Source organism: Podarcis tiliguerta (assembly GCF_965153285.1).
Source record: "Podarcis tiliguerta genome assembly, chromosome: 4".
Classification (NCBI taxonomy): Eukaryota; Metazoa; Chordata; class Lepidosauria; order Squamata; family Lacertidae; genus Podarcis; species Podarcis tiliguerta.
In genome coordinates, this window is record NC_139537.1 from 35,731,260 (window position 1) to 35,758,008 (window position 26,749).

At 42.0% G+C, this 26,749-nt stretch overlaps 1 protein-coding gene across 1 annotated transcript; it reads right to left on the reverse strand.

The window, feature by feature from the left end:
* Positions 1-4,579: 4,579 nt before the first annotated feature.
* Positions 4,580-26,407, reverse strand: IFT57 (intraflagellar transport 57). Its single transcript, XM_083438853.1, has 11 exons — positions 26,149-26,407; positions 19,513-19,675; positions 17,595-17,713; positions 14,000-14,090; positions 13,078-13,146; positions 12,052-12,171; positions 9,097-9,168; positions 8,437-8,568; positions 8,076-8,138; positions 5,639-5,705; positions 4,580-4,890 (listed from the first exon to the last, which is right to left on the reverse strand). The coding sequence occupies exons 1-11, from the start codon at positions 26,328-26,330 to the stop codon at positions 4,709-4,711; spliced, it is 1,260 nt and encodes a 419-aa protein (XP_083294979.1). The 5' UTR covers positions 26,331-26,407; the 3' UTR covers positions 4,580-4,708.
* Between the last annotated feature and the right edge of the window lie 342 nt (positions 26,408-26,749).

Genomic DNA, 26,749 nt, shown 5'->3' on the forward strand with positions numbered 1-26,749 from the left:
ATGAATGCTTAAAGGAACAGGACATGGGACTTTCAACTGAGCAACTATAAGAGACTAGGAAAATCAACAGCAGCTGGATGATGTCAGTTTTCCTGGAAACCTGGTGGTAAAAAACAAACAAAAACCCCAGACAGAAGAATGTGTTGGGGAAAACCCACTATAGGAAAGGATCCAGGAAGCAAAATTATAAATGGCTAACAATGAAGCACATTGTTTCAGTGGACACACCTCACCGTTAGGCAAGCCACATGAATTTCAGTTACTTTGGAAGCGTTCATTTGTTCTGAACATTTGCAGCCGCTACACAACCTCCTACACCAATCCTAAAACTTTTCTTGCTGCAAGGATGTAATCTATATTAGTGAAATAGGTTTTCTAGAAAGCACACGCAGCACCCTGCCCAAATTGATTAAGGAAGCTATTGCAAGGTTAAGACAAGTTCCCAGCAATGTCAGAATTTGCATGCAGATAATCAAGAGAAATTTGAATTTTTTACTGTACATAAGGGTTTAAAAAGAAGCCTTTAGTGCATTAAAAAGGGCCTTTAAGATAGCAATGCTGAGCTCACTTAGCTGGAAGCCCAACCACAAAAATATCTGCCTACATTTGGGGGGGGGGATGACAGTCAGCAGCCTAAAATCAGCAATAATATTACATTAATAAATCAAGTGCAAAATATATCACAAATCAGTATATCAGATAAATACATTGACATAAACGACTCACCTCTCAGTGAAAGCTTGAGTTTAATGGATGAGTTTTAAGCAGGTGTCTAAATGCTTATACCAGTGTTCTTCAACCTCAGGTCTCTGGGTGTTGGATTAAAACTCCCACCATATCCACCCATCGTAGCTGTGATGGCCTGGGACTCGGGCTTGGACTTGGAGCCAGAGGAGACTCAGTCTGCACCGGATCCTTTGCCCCAGGCGGCATCTGAACCTAGTCTGGGGCCTGATTCTGAAGAGCCCCAGTCTGCACAGGTTCCCCTGCAACAAGCACCAGCTGGGCCGAGTCAGAGGCCTGAGCCCACCCTGGTTCCAGATGCGAGGATTACCTCGTTTCCTTTAGCTGGGCAATCACTTACAGCTGCTCCACTACCAATTGGGTCAGAAGAGGCTGAGGTGGCCTCTGGGTCTAGTAACCCACCAACATCTCCCAAGCTGCAGAGACTGAGGTCTGAGAGAAGGAGAGACCTGAGTACTCGCAGGAGGAGTGCTCACCTCTGGGCGAGACAGGGAGGTGAGTCACCGGGGGATCAGGACCAGCCGTTACCCCAACAGAGATAAAAGACTGCTGGACCCCGCCCCAGGCTGCGGGATCAACGTTGCTGCTTGCCAGAATCTGCCTGTGATCCTGTGCCTGACCTTGCCTGCCTTGTGTCCTGCCTTGGCCCTGTCGGACTGACTCCTCGCGGAACCAGACTTGGACCACATTACTTGGGTTAGCCCTGGGCCCAGCACAGAAGCCAAAGGTCAAGAACAAAGGGGGTTGAATTCCTGCAACATCTAGACACACTGGCCTGTAATGTAGGCACCTTCCTAATGTTCATTGGGAGAATATTCCAAAAGGCAGGGACCACCACACTAAAACTTCTAAACCAGGGGTCAGCAACCTTTTTCAGCCGTGGGCTGGTCCACTGTCCGTCAGACCATGCGGTAGGCCGGACTATATTTTGGAAAATTTTTTAAAATGAACCAATTCCTATGTCCCACAAATAACCCAGAGATGCATTTTAAATAATAGGACACATTCTACTCATGCAAAAACACGCTGATTCCTGGACCGTCCACGGGCCTGACTGAGAAGGGATTGGGCTGTATCTGGCCCATGGGTCTTAGGTTGCCTACCCCTGTTCTAAACGGACATGTATAGGATTTGCACTGTAAGCATTAGGCAAGTTTGCCAAAGAATGTGTAGATTGACTCTGAGCACAATCCCCTCCCTGGCTGTAGCTCTCCAGGTTGCTTTCTGGCGCATGTAATCATGTTTAGAACAAAGGAACAATGTTAACCCACTTTTAAAAAACTTTTTTTTAAAGAAATAGGCCTGATCAGCCAAACTACAGTGGTGCCTCGCAAGACGAAAAGAATCCGTTCCGTGAGTCTCTTCGTCTTGCGGTTTTTTTCGTCTTGCGAAGCAAGCCCATTAGCGGATTAGCGCTATTAGCGCTATTAGCGGTTTAAGGGCTATTAGCGGCTATTAAGGGATTAGCGGCTATTAAGGGATTAGTGGACCAGCTGATAAGCAGCTTAGATCAGCTGATAAGCGGCTTAGCAACAGCTGTTAAGTGGCTTAGGGGCTGGGGGAAAAGGGGGGGGAGGAGGGGAAAAACCCCCGCAGAACTCGCAAGACATTTTCGTCTTGCGAAGCAAGCCCATAGCAAATTCGTTTTGCGAAGCACCTCCAAAACGGAAAACCCTTTCGTCTAGCGGGTTTTCCGTCTTGCGAGGCATTCGTCTTGTGGGGCACCACTGTACCCTGATGTCACCAGTAACTAAGAATCTTTCCTTCATGTTTGCAGCCCATACAACCTCAAATAAAGCACAGACGACCATGCAATAGGTTGGCCTGCCCCTCACTTCATGCAAGGCATCAAGGCCTCCAGTTGACAGGGCAAAAGGGCTGTATCACACCCTCACAACAATACTGGGCATTGGGCTCATTACTGGAGCAGTGGGTGGGTGCCAGGTATCTGCCATGGCCTGCCTTTTTCAGCCAGCTACTCTAGAACAGGTGAAACTGGGCAGCTGATGGGGGAACCAAAAGGGAGCAATCAACAGACCCCTCCTCACTGCTTTCAAACAAGAAGTGGACTCAGATAGGAGGAAAAACAGCAGCAAGCTCAAGTGAGTTTAATGACATGTCTCTCTCACATAAGGACATACCCAAGATCGAAATGTTGCAACGCAACGCTCTGCATGTTTGCTGAAAATCAAATCCCACTGACTCCCAAGTGAGCTTCTGTAAGATTGCAGGTTTAATGTATGTTGCTGAAGAGCCAGCAAGGAGTTTCTCAACAGAGCCCAAGGTTACCTTGGACACAGCGGGAGGGATGCTACAGTGTTACATTCATTATCCTCCACAGCTACAGATGCACATTTCATGGTTCTGCTGACAAATCCCATACAAATCAGCCCAGGCATTGCTTCAGAGTCTCTACTCACGTGCCTATCTGTGAAGTCAATTTAGTTGACGAGCCCAAGAGACAGGGGCACTTCTGCAGCGGCTCCCCAACTGTGGAACCCTCCCCCTCAAAGGTGTACATGGCTTTTATGCTGCAGATTAATAATTGTTTAATAATAATTAGCAGCTTTTAAAATATCTTTTTCAAACTGTCTTTTGCTAAATGCTTTTTCTGCAGAACAACGTTACAAAATATAGTTTTTCAGTTGTTTTATTAGTCTCTGAGACTGTTTTAACTGACCTTTATAATAATTTTGATTTATTTTAGACCATTGTATTTACTGTTTTTTATTATATCCTGAACTGCCCTGGGTGGGCTATGTCCAAAAATACAACATATAAATTTTATAAAGAAAGAAAATGAGCAACATTCTTTATTAGTGAGCAAGGATGTTTCAACTTTGCTGGTCACTGTTTGAAAAAGGACGCTACAATTAACTGGGCAGTTTCCCAATTTTTTTTTGTAGAGAGATGTGAGAACCTCAATCAAGAGGCACTACACCTTTGACTCTGCTTTATTTTTGTCCACTCACCCATTCAGTTTTTTGTTAGAACTATGTGGTTTTTGCTCTCTCTCTGTATAGTTTATTGTCCTAATATTTTAGAAGCCGAACATACACGGCTTTCTTTTATCTTTTCTTGATAATATGCACAAAAATTAATATGTCTATTTTATTTACAAACCTACAATTTATTAGTAAGTGAATTTGAATGATTCTATCTACCAATTGACTAAGCATGACAATAAATTAAAATGTGTTTAATCAGGTTAACAGCTGCATTAAAAACCCATTAGACTAATGGGGCTTGTGTACAAAAGGCATGTCAGCTCAAGCTACAACCCCTTCACTCTGAACAGGAGAGATTTAGGATCTATTCTGTAGACAGGTTCCTGGAAATAGGCATTCAACTCAAGGCAGAATACAGTGTGCTTTAATTCTGAGCAGACTGCATAGGATTGCTCTGAGTTTATTGGTCACCTTTAAATCAATGAGATCTGAAAAATGCTTGACTGGACAGTGGCATAATTTTTGAGGGCTCATTGCTAAACCAGCTCCTTTATACTAACTAGGTAACTAACCCTGAAGATAGTTCAGTACTCTGTATAAAGTAGACTACAGCAGGTCTCAAAAGGCTTAATACAGTCCCTGGGCCTTATAGTTTGATAGCCCTGATCTGAAGCCTATGAAAGGACATCATCTGCCTTACTGATTGCTTAAATTTTTGAAACATTGCATTTCCACCCCAGATTTTTGCTTTCCAATACACCCACCACGTTCAAGCCAAGTCCTTTGGCCTAACATATTAGAAGCTTGTGTATAATTTTTTTATTAATACTTTTTATTTCTTTTCTTTTTTTACAAAAAGTGTTGTGTAATAAATCTTAGACACAAAATGCAATATGACTGCATTTATACAGACAGAATTAACATATCTGTAACATTCTATGCAACATGAGATACATAATGTAAAAAAAAAGTACAAAATCAGATTTGCCTAGAATAAAAAAGAAAATCAAATAAATTTAATAGGTACCAACAATGGAAGAATCTGGAATTATAGTAGCATGCATATCTCTAGTCATATTTGATTTTTCTTTCAGCTTTGACTGGAGTAACGTGTGTTCCACCACGCCAATTCGTATGTCCATCTGAATAGTTTCTTGCTTCAGTTTGGTTAAAGCTTGTTTAATTTTTACTAAGGGAGCTGTTAAAAAAGAAAATGCAAAGCAGTAGAGTTTCCTGTTAGCTTTCTACACAAAGAAAGGTATTGTTTTTTCTTCCTAATTTGCTCTCTTTGTTAATCGGGAGAGAGACTTAAATGAACAAAAGAATGACAATACTCTGGAGGCATGACTTTATGGATTCATAATTTCACACGGAAGCTATATTAAAATAAGGTTATCAAATTTTTGACATTTTGGATCTCAAAATGTGCATTAAAGGGTACATACATTTTTTAAACATAGTTATAATGACAGTATTACATTTTGCACTGGGGAAGGAATATATCTTCTACAGATTTATTTTTCTGCACACGCTAGTACAGATTCAATCAGTTTCTCAGAGTACCAGATGCAGCAGCCTGACAAATCCTGAGGCTACAGCTATATACAATAAGTTTTCTCTCCAAGAATGTGATGCAAGCCCAGGTAAGGGTTTAGGCTTATGTGGATTTTAAAATGGAATTAAGCCACAACTGACAAGTCCTATATGCTTTATCTTTTTACCAGCTGTGAGCCTACCTCTCCCCATATGAATGATAGAAAATGCTCAATTAATCACTCCCTGTCTTCACAAAGGCCCCAGCACAGGGTTCCACGGCCCAACAGGGCAGGAAATCTTTTGCAAACCTGCCATTCTGGTTTTGTTGCTCTACATTAAGAGTTTTTGCTTACTAAGCTGCTCAGAAGGTGGGAGCTTTGCCTGAGGAAGGACCTGAAAGGCGAGCTTACCTCCATCAGTCATACTGCTTCCCTTTTCTTCCATTTCCTGCTTTATCTTCTCTAATTCTTCGGTAATCTTAAGAGAAACGTAAGCAATGAATCATTTGCAAAATCTAGAATACTCTGAAACCAAAGATATCTCCACTTGTTTTACAAGGAGCAACCTGAATTTAAGCGCTCACAGACATAAAAAGGTGAGAGATGGGAGGGTTCATTGTTCCGTGTGTGGAATAAGCGTTAAGACAGGCATAGGCAAACTCCGGCCCTCCAGATGTTTTGAGACTACAATTCCCATCATCCCTGACCACTGGTCCTGTTAGCTAGGGATGGAAATTGTAGTTCCAAAACATCTGGAGGGCCGGGGTTTGCCTATGCCTGGGTTAAGATGTAATTGTGACAGAAGGCCTTTTATTCTTCTTTTCTTATGTTTCCATTTCTCTACTTTCTTCCTTTTCTTCTTCCTGTTTTTTCCCCTTATTTTTCTTCGCTAGATTATTTTGGCTTTTATTGTATTTTATGTTGAAAACTTTTAATAAAAATTGGTAATATTTTTTAAAAAGGTTTCCCGCGATGCCACTACCCTAATTTTTTAGTCTCATGGCTTTTGTAAAAGGAAGGTACCCATGCAGATTTTAATACTATGAGCCTCAGAATAATTTAAATACAAGCCAAAAGTAAAGTGACCAAAGAGAGGATAGCATCATTGCGCACAGATAGCTCAGTTGGCTGGAGTGTGGTGCTGATAATGCCAAGTTTTCAGGTTCAATCCCTGTATGAGGAAGCTGCATATTCATAGCATGCAGGAGGGGTGGAGTAGATGATCCTCAGGGTCCCTGCCAACTCCACAATTCAATGATTATGATTGATTAATCTCTCTAGGCTACTAGTTGCTGATTGTTAAGTGCATGTCTGAAATGAAGAATGGCTAAACTCAATGTGGCCTCAGGATTAGTATCATTTTGCCATATTAATTATATATCAAGGTCTGCATAACTGAGGTGGATCTATCCAGGATTCTGTAAAAGTGAACTAAACTTGGTGGGAGTTGCCCTCCCAGCCCTGCGATAAGTGGAGAAGGGAGTGGGAGAGCACAATGTTTCTCCTGGGCTTCTCTGGGCCTGCCCATGTATTGGAAAACACAGCCAAAGAGAGACGGTTATTTGGCTTTCACAAGGACATTTTGCTTTATCTTGAGACACAAAACTCTAAAAAATATTTGTCTGAACTTCAACCCTCCTGTGCAAAGTAAGGGTCATTTTCCATCCTCATATTTTGTGGAATAAACCTCAAGCACCCAGTCTCAATGTGTGTGTGCCCTAAGCTAAATGAACTAACAGATTAGCAGATCACTTTGAGAGATACTGTTGCCAGTGATGTGTGTTTACTCAATACAGTGGTACCTCGGGTTACAAACACCTCGGGTTATAGACTCCCTAACCCGGATGTAGTACCTCGGGTTAAGAACTTTGCCCCAGGATGAGAACAGAAATTGCGGCACGGCAGCAGCAGGAGGCCCCATTAACTAAAGTGGTACCTCAGGTTAAGAACGGTTTCAGGTTAAGAATGGACCTCTAGAACGAATTAAGTTTGTAATCACAGATACCACTGTACTATCCCAGCTGGATTTCATATACAGTTTCATATACAGCCAAGATTTTCATTTACTCATTCCATAATGGTCAAAAGGCAAGAGCAGAAAAGAAAATATAAATATTCACGAAATCATGACAGTAGTGCAACCAAACCATTATTTTGCAGTTTAGCTGGAGGTCTTGAATTGGATTCTGTTACTTTAATTACCTGCTCTTATAAGAGCCCTGGTTAAATGAAGGCTTCATACCTATCATTTCTTTATTGTGCCAGGTCTGGCATGCAGCCAAGATGAATATGCATGCTTATTCACTTTTCCATCCAGTATCATCAAGAATGCAAAATGGATTAAGGGAACAAATTCCATTAACTGTGATTTGGTGCAGATGAAAACACTCATCTGTGGCCCATCTTGTCATACAAAGTTATGCACTCCTGTCATTTAATATTAGTCATCTCATAAAAATAAAGATTAAAGCTTAGTGCTTATAAAAAAGTAATTTGAAAAGGAATGGCAACTCATTCATCCTGAAAAACTTTACAGAAGTCAGCAAAGTAAACCACTTAACTAAGGAGTTAAGTGATATTACCTCAAATGAGAGAAATGTCTGATGAACTAGACTGATTAAGTCTTTGCTCTCAGTTTGTTTACAATTTCAAACATAAAACTTCTAAAATACCGAGTCTGTGTCCTTACTTGGGAGTAAGCCTTACAACTAATTGCATCACAAACGTACTAACACACTAGATGAAGATTGAAACGCTTGTCTTGTCATTATTTTAAGATTTTCAGATTCTGGAGAGAAAACACACACAAAACATCTGGACTGTAAAATACCACCAAGAAAAGTTCTACCTCAGAAAGAATTCTAGCCCGCTCTGTTACTCCTCCACTTCCTTGTTGGTATTTCTCTTTGGCCTGCGAATAAAAGAAACAACTTTTTTGCCTTGAGAGGAAAATCAAGAACCCCTGAGATATGTCCTATTCCACACAAGCAACTTAAATGAAAGACTTGTATGATCTGATCTATAATTAAAAGGCCATGAGAGCAACCTAGAGAATTCTTTATGTTTACATCATTAATAGAACATGAGCAAAAGTCACAGCTTGAGCTTTAACAGTAGAAACCTAGAGTTAATGGTGGAAGAGGCAACACTACAGCCTCTTAACAGCAATCCAAGACTACAGAAAAACAAAGAGACAGCCAGCTTGTTACCTCACTCAGAAGTGCCTGTGCAGAACGATACTCTTGAACCAAATGCTCCAGCTGGTTGTTGATATACTTTTCTCGACTGCTCACTTTTTCCAGAGTTCTGCTTATTTCATTGTGAAGTTTGTCCAGGTAACCCTGTTAGAATTTGAAATGGGTCAGTTCTCACTGAAGGCTAGCAAGGATCTAAAGATCTACTCAAGAGCTTGGGCATGCCCAGTAGGACTTCAGACTCTCTTTTCCATTGATCCTATACACAAGCAAACTTTTGGAAGTTCTCTCACTTTCAAAACCAGCTTGCATAGTTCTTTAGACCATGCCAATGCATTACTGAAGGAACATAGAGAGTTGGCAGGGAAAATATTTCGACTGCTCCTCCAAAACTAGATCCAAAGTTCTTAAGCAACAGCACTTCTGTTACAATTCAAGCTTGCATGTACCCCAAACTTCTACTGTATAAGAGGAGTGGCAGCTAACAGAAAAAGTATAGCACAGGAGGAAACCAAATGCCTAGCAGCAGTTCATTTTACTAACTAGTGAATCAGAAGCACTTGAGACCGCACATACGCACAAAGGGGAAGTTCTCCAGTGAGAATCCCCTGAATGGTCGGAAACTCATAACCACCTCCATTGTATGTGAATTACTTATATGTATCAGAGACTCACCCTGGTATCTTTTAAAGCATATTCAATTCCATCTTGGTGTTGGTGCATTTGATCTACATGGATTCGCCAGTCCTGCAAGTTAAATAAAAAGGCTTTATACAAGTGATATGCAAGCTTGTAATTTACTTCAGACCTGTCAAATCATGGCTTAGCAAGTTTGAGGCATACTTACAAAAGGTAGCATGATTCAACCTTTGGATTGGTGCCTTAAATATTATCTAAATACATGGGGCATCTTCTTGTTCCAAAATAAACTTCTGAACATCACTGTTCAGCTGTTGGATAGAAGCGAACACTGTCTGCAAATTGTTGTTTGTGACGATTCTTGTTCCAGAAATAATTCTAGCCGAGTTCTCTGAACACTGACATTGATTCCAACTCCACTCCTTCTGATACAAGAAAAGAGGTTGAGATTGCATTTACTATGCAATCAAAACCTTCATTACAGCCTTCACTACAGAATAGTTCAAGTTTAGCACTGGCAGAATTTTAATCACTTTAAAACAACATACTATTGTATGTTGTACCAGCACCAAGAAATCTCTGAAGGGAAAAGGATTGGCCAAGAGTAACACACAGCAGGCAGCAGAAGAGAAGCTCTCCCAGACATAGAAGATGGATGCATATGGACAATTGTCAGATCAAAATAACCAGATAGAACTATGCTGTGTTGGAGATATCCAAATGTACTAGCTAGAGAAAAAGCGAGAGAAGAATAATAAAGGGGTTGCACAGTTTCTCTAAGAAGCCTCAATGTGAATTACAACACTTTAGTCTTACAACAAGTCATCACATTAAGATAGAGACAGACTGCTAGTGCCCTCCATAGCTCAGTGGAAATATGAACCTAGATTTCTTATCTCCAAGCTCAACACTCTAGTCATTGTGCCACAGTAGATGAACTTGTGTGAAACACAAAAACAAGAAGCTTACACTTCTCTCAAACAGCAGATGAGGCGTATAAGTCTGTGTCAAAGCTGAATACTCCTCGACTGTAAAGAAAATTTCTCTATACTTAGGTAGAAGGCTAGGCTAAACCTAGAGATTTTTTGTATTTAGCAGCATTCAATCATGCTCGCACACCCCTGTACACCAACCTGCACTTCTAATTGGGACAGGTCAAACACAGGTTGACCACCTCATGTCCTGCTTATGAAAACAAGGTCTCTCAGGAGGAAGCGGAGACTGAGGGAAATAACTCAAGGTAAAAAGGAGTCATTGCAGGCTTAAGAAGAGGAATCCTTATAGCAACAGGGAAGCTACAAGATTTTAGCAGATGTACTTCGGAGAGAATGTGGAAGAAAGAAGAGCAAGACAAGAACTGTATTTGTTGAAAGAGTGAGGTGAAATTAGAGAATAATCCCTTTAAAATCTGAAATTTTTACTCTGCTGCTGTCATAGTTTTGTATAGACTGTGAGAAGATGTAAACTGATTTCAGCACTTTTAATTTGGTTATTTTATCTCTATTTTTTCTATCTACATTAGTTGAGATAACTGCAGCAACCATGAAAACTGTAGAGGTGCGTGCTAAGAAGTAAGCTTGTATTTTTATATGTTTGAGAAACGGCATCAGTCGCCTGGCATCATACGGGATATGAGAGGAGTATCTGAAGACAATCCCAAGGTTTTGATGCCTTCCAGACAGGATGTGGGGGGAAAGATGGAGGAAAACAATTTGGATAAGAAGAAGAGCTCCATCTTCAGTTTGGAAAAACCCATCAAGGAATCATGAGTAAATGTTAGCAATACATTTAAACGTAGCTAGATAGAAGTGAAAAGTTACATGTAGGTGGATAAATGACGGTAATTATACTCATGTATATGGATGAATACAGCCAGAGTGTTCGTGTTGAAGAAGGAGAGTAGAACCCTGACAGATTCCAATGAAGTCTTACAAGTGTGAACAGAAGAATTCAGTCACATGTGTGTGTGTATAATACACAAACTGCAGAGCGATCAATACTACTAAAGACAGCTGAATCCAAAAAGAATACAGATGAAAAAGAGGCCCTAAGATTCGGCAGTAATAAAATCAACAGGAATCCCCGATGGCTAACATTCTGCTTCAAGCAAAACAGATGCTATAAGCAGAGAACTGGATGGAGACTGGAGGGCTACACCGGGAGAAAGCTGATATGGGGGCAGTAGAGCCAACTGTCCAACAGTGGGACTAATTTGGAGACAGCATCATTAAAAGCTGCTCTCCTCAGGAGAGGCTTAACCAACATAAATCTGAACATCCAAAGCATGGGTAGTCAACGTTGTGCTCACCAGATGTGGACAACTCCCTTCATCTCTGATTAGTGGCTATGCTGGCTGAGATTAATGCGGTTTGTGGTCCACAACACCTGGAGGGCACTACATTAGCTACCCCAATCTAATGTTTGGGTAGTTGAGGGAATCCATTTAATGCCCTCCTAAAAACTATTTGTTTATACATCTGCACCACTTTCAATAGGATCATTACATCTAAAAACTGTACAAACATGTTTATGCTGGGTTTCAAGTACTTTGCTTGTAGACACTAATCTATTTTAAGTGCTCAGATGTCAAGTAGCTTTAAAATAGCACTTCACATTGAACTGTGAAATTTTGCAGAAGAAAAGGCAACTAGGATCTCTAAATCAGATTTGGAAATGACTGTTTATAGTCATTTATAATGTGTTGATTACAGTCTCGGCCTTTAAAAACACACAAGGGAAGGTCATTTCAGGAATTTGGGTTACTGCATTAGTAGCAGCACTATAGATATTTATCTATCTATTGCATTTATATCCCACCTTTTCCTCCAACGAGTTCTCTCCACCCTTATTTAACCCCCACAACAACATGAAGTAAGTTAGGCTGAGAGGCAAGGTCACCCAGTCCGCTTGATGGCTGAGAGGGGATTTAGCACTGGTCTTCCAGGTCCTAGTCTGACACTCCAATCACTACAAAACACTGTCGTTACTCACCTTATTATCAGTTCTGATTGTGACTTTCAACTGCGGTAGTACCCGTTCCACTTCAAGGTTCCACTCAGCTGCATCTACTGTGGATTCTAAAATCTCTTCTTGCTTTGATTCAATCATGTCCTATCAATAAGTTTACATTATGCACATCAGCAAATGATGAAACTGCAAAATGCAGTAATACCAGAGAGAACACAAATTTCAAGACCTGCAGTGCCAGCACAAACATTGAAGATGATGCATACCAACATTTAAATGACTACTAATTCACATTATTATTATTATTATTATTATTATTATTATTATTATTCCGCCCATATGATTGGGTTGCCCTGACCACTCTGGGTGGCTCCCAACAAAATATTTCAAACACAATAAAACCTCAAACATTAAAAACCTCCCTGTACAGGGCTGCCTTCAGATGTCTCCTTTGCCACTGCTTGTAAAAACCATCAAATAATTAACATGAGCAAACTCCTGAAATTAACTTTTGTATTACTTAAGCACAAATTATAATGCTAGTTTGATAAGTTAGCATGTGTATACTTGATTTGTAAGAAAGTAAACATAAGAGTAATACTACAATGATGTCTTTAAAGACTATGCGATGCATAATTCATTGTGCATTCTATTATTATAGTCAAATTAAACATTGACTGAAATTGTTAGCACAGTCAAGATGCAATTCATAACTACTACTGAGAAGTTGTAGAATTTATGGTACATAGAATTAATGGTATATTGTAGAATTTATGGTATATGGTAGATGGACTAAGCTGTCATGTGTGCTTCCAATGATGCATTAAGTGAAACTCAAATTGCATGCTGAGGCTTTCCACATCCGCTAACTCTTGTGCTACACACACACACACACACACACACACACACAGGCAAATGGCTTGAAGAGTGTGGACATCCTTCAAAGGATTGTGAAAAGCTGTACACAGCGATGCAGCTGCAATGGGCACCATGAATGAGCAGAAGTGTCTTTCACTTGCACAATGTGAATTGAAGAGCAAGAACACTTACCGATTTGTAAGTTTGTGCCTTCAAAACGTTCAGATCAATGTAGTTTTCTTCATTATCTGTCTCTTCTTCCTTAAGAACATAAAAAATATTGTTCAGCAAAAATGCAGGATTCTGTTTTAAAAAGTTTCTGAACTGCATCGCAACCGTTGCCAAAGGAAAAATGAAAAATGGTATTATGTACTGACCCTGGGATAGCGTACAGCATGAGACTTAGTCACAGGGTTGTGGGGTCAAGCCCCACGTTGGGCAAAAAGATTCTTGCATTGCAGTGCACTAGATGACACTCGTGGTCTCTTCCAACTCAACAATTCTGTGATTCTACTACCCATAGAGCTTTTTAGGAGAACCACTCTTTTGGCACTAGCTACCACAACTGCATTGCCCCCCTTGCGTTAAAACATCACTGGTGGTTGGCTCACACAATAAATTTTGCTCCATGTATCAGCAATTCTGGACACCCACCGTACATGTATTTACATGAACAAGGCAACATGGCAAGGAAACTGAGCAATCATGGATGCAGCAGGCAGAAATTCCTATGATTATGACAGCTGGAAAATTGCTGCCACATTAACATGAACTGTTACAAGCTATATCAGTCCTTTTCATTCTATATACTAGCATTTGGTTCACGCAAGCATGTGCCACAGAATGGTTTGGACTGCTAATATACAGTACAAAACATACAACGCATTGAACCCTTTGATTTGCAGCAATTTAAACTAGAATTTTCACAATTGTTTAGGCAACAATTCTAGCCTACTCTGCTAGTTTCTAAAGTACTACAGAAAGAGCTAACCGTACTCATAAGCCTTTCATGTGGGACACAAAATTATTCCTTTACCTCATTTCCACTTCCTAAGAAAAGTGTCTTCACATTTAACAATAAAATTAATGTCAACAAAAAATTACCTATACCTACCGCAATTACTTCTTCCACTTTATTAAGGGTCAGTTCAGCATCATCTTCTGTTATTGCTTCTTCTTCTAGCTCCTCTGTTGGATATGTTGCTCTAAAACAATGAATGCAAGCCTCTGAGAATGTTACAACAGATATAGACAGACAGACAGCTAATGTAAAAATGCAGCTGTTTTGAAAGCAATGCTAGGCAGTGATATGGGATAGAAAAATCTTCTGCTGCTATATTTTTCTGTGGAAAGTTTCTAAAAATGAATTGTTTCATAAAATGAATTTGAAAAACATGATATCCATCAAATCGGGCAATTTAAAAGTTGTAATTAAGTTTTTCAGATGTTTATGCCTAGGAAGCATCTATGCAAATACAATAAACATAAATGTATAGCTCTTTTGAGTGTACTAAAATTAGTATGTTAATAGCTCCAGTGCTTTAATTTTTTTTGCTTAGAAATCTAAATAATATAAGAAAAATGTATGCTATTGAATGGTCATGCCTTAAATTTTTTACAAGCATTCCGGGGGGTGGGGGGTGGGGGAGAGATTACCAAGCAAAGCACTGAGTTGGTTTGAATATAATGTTTAAACTAAATTGGTTTCTTCTCTTAATCAAATACTTCAGTTCAAATACGCTGGGCTACTGGAAAGCTCTCTTAGATATTTATGCAGTATGTAAAATTAACATAATATGCTATAGTTTTATATTAATTATAAGTCAAACACGCCAGCCGAGCAACGCTAATTCCCAATCCGCATTGCCAGAGGGGTGTGTGTGTGTGCGTGTGTGCGCGCATAGGCTCCCCCAGTGCACAGGGTTCCCTGCATTCATTAAAAGAACGGGCTGCTGACAGGCTACTACTGGTGTAAGGGCCTGAAACAGGCTGTGAGGGGGTAGAGCAGGGTCAGCCATGGATCTGCTGGATCCTAAGCTACTCCAGTCCTGTCTGCTACATCAGCCTGGAACTGGTGAAGCAAATCTGGGTAAAATACTCCCCTCTTTGCACCCTGGCTGGTGGGAGCAACAGGGCTTTGGATGCAGCTGTGGGTCTGCCACTCCTTACAGCCCACTGTTCTCTGGTTAGGAGTTAGGATTGCTCCCTAAATCATATTCTGATTTAGAGCATTGGGAGGCCCAATTTTTTTTTTTTTTTTTTAAACATGCCTGTGTTGAACCAGGACCTTTCAAAGGCTGAGTCCTCCAACAACTGCAGTTCTGAGGAAGAGACTGATTTATTCCTATGTTGACACCAGAGCCTTCCTTAGCCCTGAGAAGAGACTGCTGCCACCAGATTTGGATGGCAAGACTGTAGATCAAGAGAGTCTTGGGAGATCACCACAGCTGGAAATTCTGTTACCCCAAAGGAACGATCGGTTGCAGCAAAAGGCACCAATCTTTTAACTAGCCAGTAGGCAGCACTTCAGAGGGTGGAGCCTCCAGACAATGGCTACCTAGCCCTGCTGTAAAACCCAGCCAGTTGCTTCAGGATATCAGTGAAACAGCTTGGAGGTTTTGGTTTCACTGGCAAGAGCACTATCCATGATCTTGAACCCACATTTTAGACGAACTCCAAGGTGGCTTTGGAACAGGAGACTACTGACCTTACCTTGCTTAGGCTATTACCTTAGTGGTGGGTTTTCCTTTTAGAATGACAGTGATTAACTTTTTGTGCTTCTGAAAGCTCACAGGGAAAAGGGAAACAAAAGCAGCTAGTTTGAAATCTGCATATAAATATTTCTATGCAATGCTCAACATTGCTCTTTTGCTATGAGTCATTTCTATTTTGAGAGGTGACAGAGACACCTGTTGTGGAAAAAAAATCCAGCCCATGCCATGTTATTTTTCATCAAATTCAAGTAAAGGTCAAGGTAAAGGTACCCCTGACCATTAGGTCCAGTCGCGGACGACTCTGGGGTTGCGGTGCTCATCTCGCTCTATAGGCCAAGGGAGCCGGCGTTTGTCCGCAGACAGCTTCCGGGTCATGTGGCCAGCATGACTAAGCCGCTTCTGGCAAACCAGAGCAGCACACGGAAACGCTGTTTACATTCCCACCAAAGCGGTACCTATTTATCTACTTGCACTTGACGCGCTTTCGAACTGCTAGGTGGGCAGGAGCTAGGACCGAACATTGGGAGCTCACCCCGTGGCGGTGATTCGAACCACCGACCTTCTGATTGGCAAGCCCTAGGCTCTGTGGTTTAGACCAGTGTTCCCCAACCTTGGGCCTCCAGCTGTTTTTGGACTACGATTCCCATCATCCTTGACCATTGGTCTTGCTAGCGAGGGATGATGGGAGTTGTAGTCCAAAAACAGCTGGAGGCCCAAGGTTGGGGAACACTGGTTTAGGACCACAGCACCACCCGCGTCCCTAAATTCAAGTACAATCCATTATAAACAACATTTGTGGGATATCTCTTAGCCAAAACCATCAACCAATCTACACGGTGGATCATGGGAATATCTGCTTCTTGGTTTTAGGGTTTATTTAAGTTTGCAGTACTTGCAGTTGCCAATAAAATCTTGAAAAATTAAACCAATTTGTTCATGTTTCGTATATTTGATTTCTTCTGCATGCATCTTTAAATGCATCTTTCTCTTTTTTAATGGGTACACCACTTTCACGGTCTCTGAATGGCCTGGTATACATTGCCTGGTGTGTATTGCTGCAGCTTGCCTTTAACTATTATAGTATTGTAGCTATTTTGTATTTTAATGGCACTTGTACTGCAATCTTTTTGTAAATGGTTTTTTATACTGTAGTTTAAATGCTTTGTACATCATTTTTAGTACCCTGGTATGAAAGAGGCAAAGAAACATATTAAATAAGATCTGGTGTGTGTGTATCTGTAACCGAGTGAGGCTGACAAATGTTATCATTTCCCCAGAGAAGGAAGGAAGAAGACATTGAGAAACAGTGTGACCTGCCCAGTAAGCTTGGCACTGAGCAGATATTTGAAATCAGAACCTACAACTCATGTTCTTAAGCACTGCCCTACACCAGCACCTGTGATGCTATGAGCACTAGTTGATTGTTTGCAGAGCTGTGGCTACACTGCATGTGGGTCTTGGACATGGACAAGCCAGATTCATGTCTCTGCTCAATATTTCCACATGAAGGTACTGAAGCAAGCAAGTCTATCTCAGCCCTAACCTATCCCACAGGGTTACTGAGACAATAAAATGAGACAACCCAATATGCTCCACTTAAAGTTCCATGAAGGAAGGGTGGGCTAAAAAATTGAGAGATATGACAGTCGTGGAAATAGGTGTTCTTGCTAGGGAGAGCACTACAGTTTACCCGCATCTAAAATACTATGATTCACATGGTAGAAAAACAAAACATATATGTAATAGAGCCTCCATCATGAGAAGGACATCTGGGTCTCACACAACAACTGAGTAAAAAGTGTAGACTGACTGTGAAAACATACAAGAACAAAAACTAAAGTGGTGTGGAAACTTAGGCATGTATCTCAAAAGACAGCATTAGAAGATGATAGTTGGATATGACCTGCTTGCATTGCTCTGGCTCTCTCGTTTTATACAATTAATGCCTGAATTCCCGGAAAAGAAGAAATGTAAGAGATTATCTTGTTAGGATACCTTTTCCATGCAAAGGATGTGTATTTTAAGGCTTCTTCAGCTAAACAATCCAGAACATAGCATGCTTGCTCTCCATAACCTGCCTTTAACTTTGAAGGAGGAAAATCCACAGATCTGCCCTAAAACAAAGATAGATATCATTACCAGAAATGCAAAATCATTACATCTACTAACTACATTTCTTCATTCACAAAAGGGTTGTTTGAGTGTGTGTGTGTACACAGCACCAAGAAGCAAAGGTTTGTGTGAATGAGTCATCACATATGGAGCCAGTTCATACATTCAGCTGGAAATATCAGGTGATGAGAAATCAATTGTTATACATATATGTGTGAACCAGACCTCTGATTGCTGCAATCATGATCCATACTGGCTTACATCTGAGTTTTCTATTTGGATGTACTGTCTAAATGTCAGAATGACAGCCAAAACATATAATAGTTTCTCATTGGCTTTTAAGAGACCTTTCCTGGCAATAATCCATAGCTACACTACTTGGATTGGTACTTATTCAGTTTCATCTTTGATTCCTGGAATTACTAAAATAGCAATTTATTCAGAAACTGGGTGAACATTTTTCTCCCAGTACTAGTCAATTTACATACCACACCAAACGGTAGTTAAATCAACTTAACTATGACTGGTAGGATGTCCAAGCTGAGAAATTATGGTTCTGAATTGGTTGGCAAACCAAAATTAGAAATAATAGTTTGCAGTGGGTTTCCCAACTACGGGTAGTGCTAACTATGATTTGGTGTGATGTCCGAATTGACAAGTCATAGTTACGGCCATCACTGTGCCTCCAGAAGCTCACTGCACCATGAAAGAAAATTAAAACCTAGTTCTAAAGTATATTTGTCTGCTGTACATTTGGAATTGCAATGCATGATCTCAGTTTCAAGCTATGGTTAATTCCAACCACATTTTTATATATTGTTTACATGTAGCCAGAGGATCACTTAACACATGAAAAAGCATCTGCACGGGCTTTGTTTCGAAGAACTGAAAACAGCATGAGAATAAAAAATTGTATTCAGAACCAACTCCCCCACCCACTTATTAGAAGCAACACTGAAATGAACTGGTGTTAATCACTCCCATACAAAGCAACTGCTGTTGCATCCACCCACCTGCTCCAGCGGAGAGACAGAATCACTCTTGTTCAGGAGGAGGCGGATGACAAGGCCCTGTCACTTTTTCCACCCTGCAACTCTATGATATGACAAATTGCACCTGCTGAGGTTCCCTCTTCCACACAACTATTCAAGGAACAGGAACTAGTCCTGTCTTCCAACTGGTTGTCCCAACAGTAATAGTGTGGTTTGGGTCTATTTTCTAAGAAAACTAATCATTTAGTCAAACTCTGTATCAGAACATGCACACACATGAGTGCAAAAGCTTTCAAGAAACAAAGTAAGAGAAGAGAAGCTCAATTCTTAGTCACCTTCCCTTAAAAAATATAAATTCAACTGCAGTATACAAGCATCTCTGCCGTGTTTTCATTCCCATTTGATCCTTAAAAACAATTCCATTTTTCTCTCCTCTCTTTAATTCCAAAATCTTCAGTAATCCAAAATGCAGCCGACCCAATAGAAACTCAGCATGATTACTTCCAAGTAAGTGAAAAGATGGGAAATGGCGTGTCAACCACAGAGCACATACAGTATGACACTTGGGTTGTATTGATGAACTTGGGTGTTTGACAATCATGATTTAAAATCAGCCCAACCACACATGATAAGAGTGACAAAACATATCCCTGGTCCTAGACCATGGTCTGCAAAACCATTGTAGCTGTTTAAAAATCAATATAGTTCTACTTAAGGATCAGTTAGAAAGAACTAGCATATAAGTCACCTACAAAGTGATTATGACAGACCAAAAAATTTCAGATACACACAAAATATGATCCACTTACAAATGACCGCAGTTCTGATAGTATGCTAGATATTGTTGCATTTGGGTCATCGTATTCCTGCGGCTGCTCAAAAGGATGCCCTGCTTTATTAATTAGCCAGGCAGCAAGGGTGCAGAACATGTAGAATTGTTCACCTGGGTTAATGGGCAGTGCAAAGTAGTGCCTGTTTTAAAAGGGAAAAAACAAAAAACAAAGATTAGCCTCCCTATCTTGAAAAATCTTGTCCTTCTAGCTAACAGAACTTATCTGTATTACTATAACCCTCTATGCCCCCAAATTGCTTTTCTCAAGGATGACATTAGGGCTGGTATTTCACTGACAAGCAATTTCCCCGAAAGATGTGCTATTTTCTTTGCAGTACTTTCAAAATGTTATGCCATAACGAGCCATGACTTCCATTGTGTATGTACACCCTGCAGATAATTAATTTGAGTCAAAAGCTGTAAATGCAATTCTCAAGAGTATTAAAGCTGCACTTGAGAGTTCAAAAGGGATTTGATTATCAGGTAGTTTATAAAACTTTTTGCAGCTTGACCTTCTATGGAAGTACACAGCAGTTCAGACAAACGCACAATACTTCATATCGTCAATAAAACAGAAATTTACTTTAGAAATATTGTTACAAATAATAAATGTTCAAATTGGGGCGTGAGGGGCACATTTGTTGGCATCCGTCTGTCTTGAGAGACAGAGAATGTGCCCCTGGTGGTAAAGGCAAGCCACTGTGTTAGAAGCACCAATCATAGAATCATAGAGTTGGAAGAGACCACAAGGGCCATCGAGTCCAACCCCCTGCCAAGCAGGAAACACCATCAGAGCACTCCTGACATATGGTTGTCAAGCCTCTGCTTAAAGACCTCCAAAGAAGGAGACTCCACCACACTCCTTGGCAGCAAATTCCACTGTCAAACAGCTCTTACTGTCAGGAAGGTCTTCCTAATGTTTAGGTGGAATCTTCTTTCTTGTAGTTTGGATCCATTGCTCCGTGTCCGCTTCTCTGGAGCAGCAGAAAACAACCTTTCTCCCTCCTCTATGTGACATCCTTTTATATATTTGAACATGGCTATCATATCACCCCTTAACCTCCTCTTCTCCAGGCTAAACATGCCCAGCTCCCTTAGCCGTTCCTCATAAGGCATCGTTTCCAGGCCTTTGACCATTTTGGTTGCCCTCCTCTGGACACCTTCCAGTTTGTCAGCATCCTTCTTGAGCTGTGGTGCCCAGAACTGGACACAGTACTCCAGGTGAGGTCTGAACAGAGCAGAATACAGTGGCATTATTACTTCCCTTGATCTAGATGCTATACTCCTATTGATGCAGCCCAGAATTGCATTGGCTTTTTTAGCTGCCGCGTCACACTGTTGGCTCATGTCAAGTTTGTGGTCAACCAAGACTCCTAGATCCTTTTCACATGTACTGCTCTCAAGCCAGGTGTCACCCATCTTGTATTTGTGCCACCAAAGTGACCTTCCTGGACAGTACTGTGTATGGAGGTCCTGGCTGCCCCAATGACAAGACTTCCCTCTCAGCCTTGCCGATGTGGTCCAAAAGAAAGTAGAGTTATACATCTGGCACCAGCTTGATGGCAGGAGTTGCCAGAAGGAGGCGTACAAGGTGCCATTCAACCGTCTTAGGGACTCCAGATCTGTGTAGGGTCTATTCCTCAGCCTTTTCTTCTCCCGGATATCCCACAAGGCAGCAGAGGTTTAGGATGAGAATTTTCCTTCTCCTAGATGGGCTACACTCCCAGGCTGATGAGCCCCATCTGTCCAACATTTCCCTCTGCAGCACATGCAGAGACTGCCTTCTTGACCACTGGACCTACCATTGATCTTGTCCGCTCGATCCACCAGAGGCCTGTGTTTGCATGCAGAGAAAGGTCCTAACTCACTGAGGGTTTGAGACCCTTCAGGTTCCCCCACCTGGTTTAGTTGGCCAGTCAAAAGCATTCTCAGGGTGTGGCCACTGTCGCATGTTGACAGATTCTAAGAGCCACAAGTGAGAGCTGAGTGCAGGGTGGGGACCAAAGGTGGACAAGCTATCCCCAAAGCAGCATTTTCTACCCTTCCCCTAACACCCCATACAGGTATCATTTCCTAAACTACAGTGTCCACAATTTACAAAGCAAAAAGAGATTAAATTTGGCCAACAAACCCTCCTATCTTAAAATGAAGTTCTATCTGCTAAGTTCAAACAGCAGCTTCGGAAGTATTTTGAAAAACCTGTTATTTTAGCTCACTTATGGATGCCAAGGTGATGGACAGTTGATTAATTTAGTACTAGTGACTATTTAAGGTATTCATTTAATGTTAACAGAGTCTAGGCCTTCAACATGGAGGATCCTAGAAACTTAAACAAGCAGAATGAAAAAAGAACAACATATTAAAACTCTTTAACAAAAATGAGGAAACAAAAGATATCACACACAGGGAACATTAATATTAACAGAAAGCCCTGCTAATGGAATGTTTGGAGACAGCATACCAGAGGCTACGGATCCACAGATCCAAAGCTCTCAGGTCCCCTGAGGTCCAATAATCAAAGCCCTTAGCTGTGCCACCTTGGAACTAACACAGCAAACAATTAAACCACCAAGTGACCTTCCACCATCTGCCCTGGCCTGCATGGTTTTGAATAAGATAGTGCAGCTACTCCTTTTATTAAATAAAATGTAGTCAATACAGTGGTACCTCGGGTTAAGAACTTCATTCGTTTTGGAGGTCCATTCTTAACCTGAAACTGTTCTTAACCTGAGGTGCCACTCTAGCTAATGGGGCCTCCCACTGCTGTTGCGCAGCCGCCGCGAGATTTCCGTTCTCATCCTGAAGCAAATTTCTTAACCCGAGGTACTATTTCTGGGTTAGCGGGGTCTGTAACCTGAAGCATCTGTAAACCGAGGTACCACTGTATCATATAATATAGTGGTACCTCGGTTCTCAAACATCATCTGTTCAGGAAGCCTGTTTGGCTTCTGAAATGTCTGAAAACCAAGGCATGGCTTCCCATCAATTGCAAGAGCTTCTTGCACTCAGCGGAAGCCGCATCATACGTTTGGGTTCCGAAAAACTTTCAAAAAGAGAAGCATTTGCTTCCGGATTTCGGCGTTTGAGACCCAAAACGTATGACAACGGAGGTGTTTGGGAACCGAGGTACCACTGTATAAGCAAGTGACACCTTTCAACATGCCAGTGTTTTTCTTTTGGGGCAAGTATAAAGAGTTCTATCAACTATAATAACAAGATGTACTTCTGCAGTGACAGTCTTCCCAAGAAACAGAAACAATGACTTGTCTCTTTAGGCAATACTTTAAACTCCAAACTCCCAAATCCTGCTAGTATCTTGAGAACAGGATACTGTATAGCAATCAGTAGTATTAGGGGGCTGTATTACTTGAATCTGATTTATTCACATGCAACAATATTGATTCAATTCTCATATTCTGAGTGTCTTAAATCTGCAATAAAAATGGATTATAATTTATTTCAAAGAATATCCAATTTGGAAAAAGAAAGTGTTTAATAACTTTACCATTTCATTAAAAGCATTTCCAAATTAATGCAAGTTTTCTATTTAAACTGAAGTAATGAAACTGTGCGACATATCTCAGAACTGTTAATTGGTAGATCTGCCATTTTTGCCCGCAACAAACCAAGTCTGCAAATCAGCTACACCAATATGCTAGTGAATAATATTCTTTTGAAAATCTGCTAATTTTTGGCACAATCCAAACCCTGGTTTCTGCCTGGTGGGGCTTAATGGAGCAGCAGGGCCACCCATCCCTGCTGTGCAAGCTGGCTGGGGCAGAAAGGTAGGGGAGGGCAGGCACATATCTGTGCCAGCCTGGAGTTGGTGCAGCAATTAATCCCAGATGGGGGCTGATGCCATTACACAGACAGCAGTGAGGCTGCCTTGAGATCCAAGGAATCTGGCTCAGCCCCATGCCACCCCAACACCCTGTGGAGGGGGGGACTTTCCAGTCACCCACCCAGTAGTCAGGCAGAAAGAGGCGCTCTGAGTGACACTGGCATGACTCTACAGGCAGAGGCTTGCAGGGCTGAGCAGAGGGACACCTCTCCACAATTCAACCCCCTCCTATTCTGGGGGCCTGGACTGCCCCCTTGCGTGTATGTGTGCATGATGTGGTGCAACATCAATGCTGATGCAAAATCATATTTTCTTCTGTGAGCCAGAATATTTTTTTTATTTCACAGAAGAGAATAGTTGATTTGATCTGGGTGTTATAACCTGGACTGAAGGGAGTGCATAAAGTGCAGTTTACTAGTTCAGACACCACAGGAAACTGTAGTCTTACGAATCAAAGACAGCTTTGGCAGAAGTGGACATGGGAGGGGAGGTGGGATGGGGCAAAAGGAGGACTACACAGCTCATTTCAAAACAAACAACTATGGTTTGTTTATCAAGTGAAGGATAATGATGTCTGGAACAAGCCAGCATCTTATTTTGCATTTTCATCAACTATGCTTTGAAAAGCCAACATGTAAAATGTAGTTGGAAGAATATAGCTCAGCAAGGTGAGAACAAAGGTTTTACCTTGCACAACAGAGAAAACATTTTAATTATAGCTGAGTAGTCCTAGAAGTTGTAACTTTGATATGGATTACACTGATGAACAAAAAACGTGCGCAACAATAATCAACTGATGCAACCAGGTGCTTTGAAGAGCTGTTCAAGATAAAGCATCGTCTTCTTCTTAACCTAAAACCTCATTCAGATAACAATTAGTTTCCGGCAGTGCAATTCCTTGTGTGTCTACACAGAAGTTCTGAGTTCAATAGGATACTCCTAGGTAAGTATGTATAAGTCAAGTGTACTACATATATCCTCAGGTATAAAGCCTAGGAACATTTAAAAAGAAATCATGAACACAGAAACTGCAAAAATTCTACTCTACACAGCATTTGAGCAACACACACAAGTTCTCTGAACACAGCTTTCATCCAAACTGCAAAAGGATTGACACTAACAGTCAAGCTGGCAAAAAGCCTAATTGGCCACGCTTAAATTAAATTATTCCATGTTTACAGCCACTCTGCTAGAGTTACAAGAACAATATGAACAAATCAGGCTGATTAATGAATGAATACTATTTTGTATTTTCTTTTATCTGTAGATGAAAAGAGTGCCACAATTTGAGGATGAAAATAAAACCCCTAAAACATGGCCTTGGTACTTCAAAGATGTAACAGACTCTAGTCAGAGCTAGAGCTTAAATTTCTGCAAAACTTTCACCAGTCACAGCACAAACAATTCTGAGCAGCAATTACCCTTAAGGAGTGATCAGTAAGCCACAGTCTGATAAAGTTCACCTTTTATAACTTAAGACAATTAACTTAAGATCCATTAACAGTGTCTCCCACTAGGACCTACTATCTTTGGTGCACTTTGGAGCACTAGAATTTACGGTGTATTACAGAGCAGAACAAAGAACAGGTCCAACGTTGTCTAAGGATCAGTCTTAGGGCTACAGATGAGGAAAGCGGAACAAAACAAATGGAAGCAGGGTACACCAAAGGTTTAAGACTGCAATGAACAAGCAAGTTCTCTCCTCATAAATATGACCAATTCTGCTGACTCTCACAGAGAGAGAATCTGTGCCTGATGCACATCCAATGTACAACCTCAACACCACTCCCAAACACTAGGCAAATTTAGGTCACTGACATTACAGGATGGAGCACTGTAAATGGAACACCTCAATGTCTAAAAACTACTTATTCACCTAATAAAAAAATGACATTGTTTATTTATCAGTCTGAGAGGAAAGATTTTTCCTCACCAAGCAAAATCTCAAAAGTTCATCTAGAAAAGTCCCATCTTAATACTGGTTGGATCACAACCCCCTGCTGCACTAGATGGCACACTTTTATGAACAGATTCCTCCAAAGAAAAAGTTCTTCACCTTCTAAAATTTAGAAGGGCACTAATGTCTCAAAACGCATACGTATGGGGGGGGGTATATAAATTCAATAAATAATAACAACAATAAGACATCCAACATGTTAAAAACAAAAATCACCAACTCTTGCAGCATAACCACTCGCGTGTTCCATCAGAAGGAAGTTCCACCAAGTTTAACATTTTAAGAAAACGTGCAGCCGTCACAGTCCTAACTCATCCCAATCACTTAGTTTCTGAGGGGCTGCAGAAGAAAACGCGTGCCCTGGAAAACGGACGAAGCATGCAGACATGCAGCACAAAGCCTATGCACGTTTTATCTGGCAGCGAGTTCTCTTCTGCTCCGGCGGAGTTGCTCACCCCGAAGTGAGCGCGGGCACAGAGACGAAGCACCCGGCGGCCCCGCTCTCCAAACAACATTATTCGTCCTGCCACAAACTTCGGCGTGCGCCGCGGCCACCAACCGAATCACCTGCAGGGGGGAATCGCAAACCACCAGAGTTCCCAAGAGACAAACTCAACTGCCAGCCACCAAGAGGAGACCAACCAGGGGCAGGGCTGACCCAGCAGGGCGCGCGCACGTGGGAACCATCCCTTGCCGCGGACACGTGTACGCCTCGCGGGCAGGGCCGAGCCTTTCGCTCTTCGGCCGGGAGCTTCCTCACCACCCCTTCCGCGCCGCCGCCCGGGCTGCTGGACGGGAGCGAGGCCCGCTTTTACCTGGAGGGCGGCCTCATGTTGTGGCTCCGCAGCGCCGCCTCCTCCTCGTAGTTGAGCAGCTTCAGCTTCTCCAGAAGGTCCTCCATCATGACGAACATGTGGTAAACCGCGCCGGGGCCCCGCTCCACGGCCCCCGCCGCCGCCGCCGCGGCGTCGTTTTCCTCAGCGGCCGCCATGACCATCCCTCAGCCAACCCGGAGTTGCCCAGCACAACAACACGCAAGCGGCGAGGCCGGCGGCGGCGTAGCCGGGGAAACAAACCCCGCCCATCCGAACACTCGCCCGCCAATCGCTTCTCCCCTGGTGCTTCGGACCCAATCGTTTCGTCGCCGCCTCATTGCGCGTGCGTAGAGCGGCACGGCGCTCCCCTCCCCCAGTCGCCTCGCGCGTACGTCTCCCTCCGCTTCGCTTCCTTACCTCCCTTTCACGTCTCGGCTGAGGTTTCATCGTTGCCAGGGGTCGCGAAAGGGGCGTGTCCCCGGAGGCGGAGTTCCGTGGGTTGAGTCCGCTTCGCCGACTCCCTGCAGAAGGAGAGGGAGGTTGCGGTGTCCGCGGCCAAAGGGCAGCGCCGAGGCGGAGCCAGGCAGGGGCGCCGTGGCGT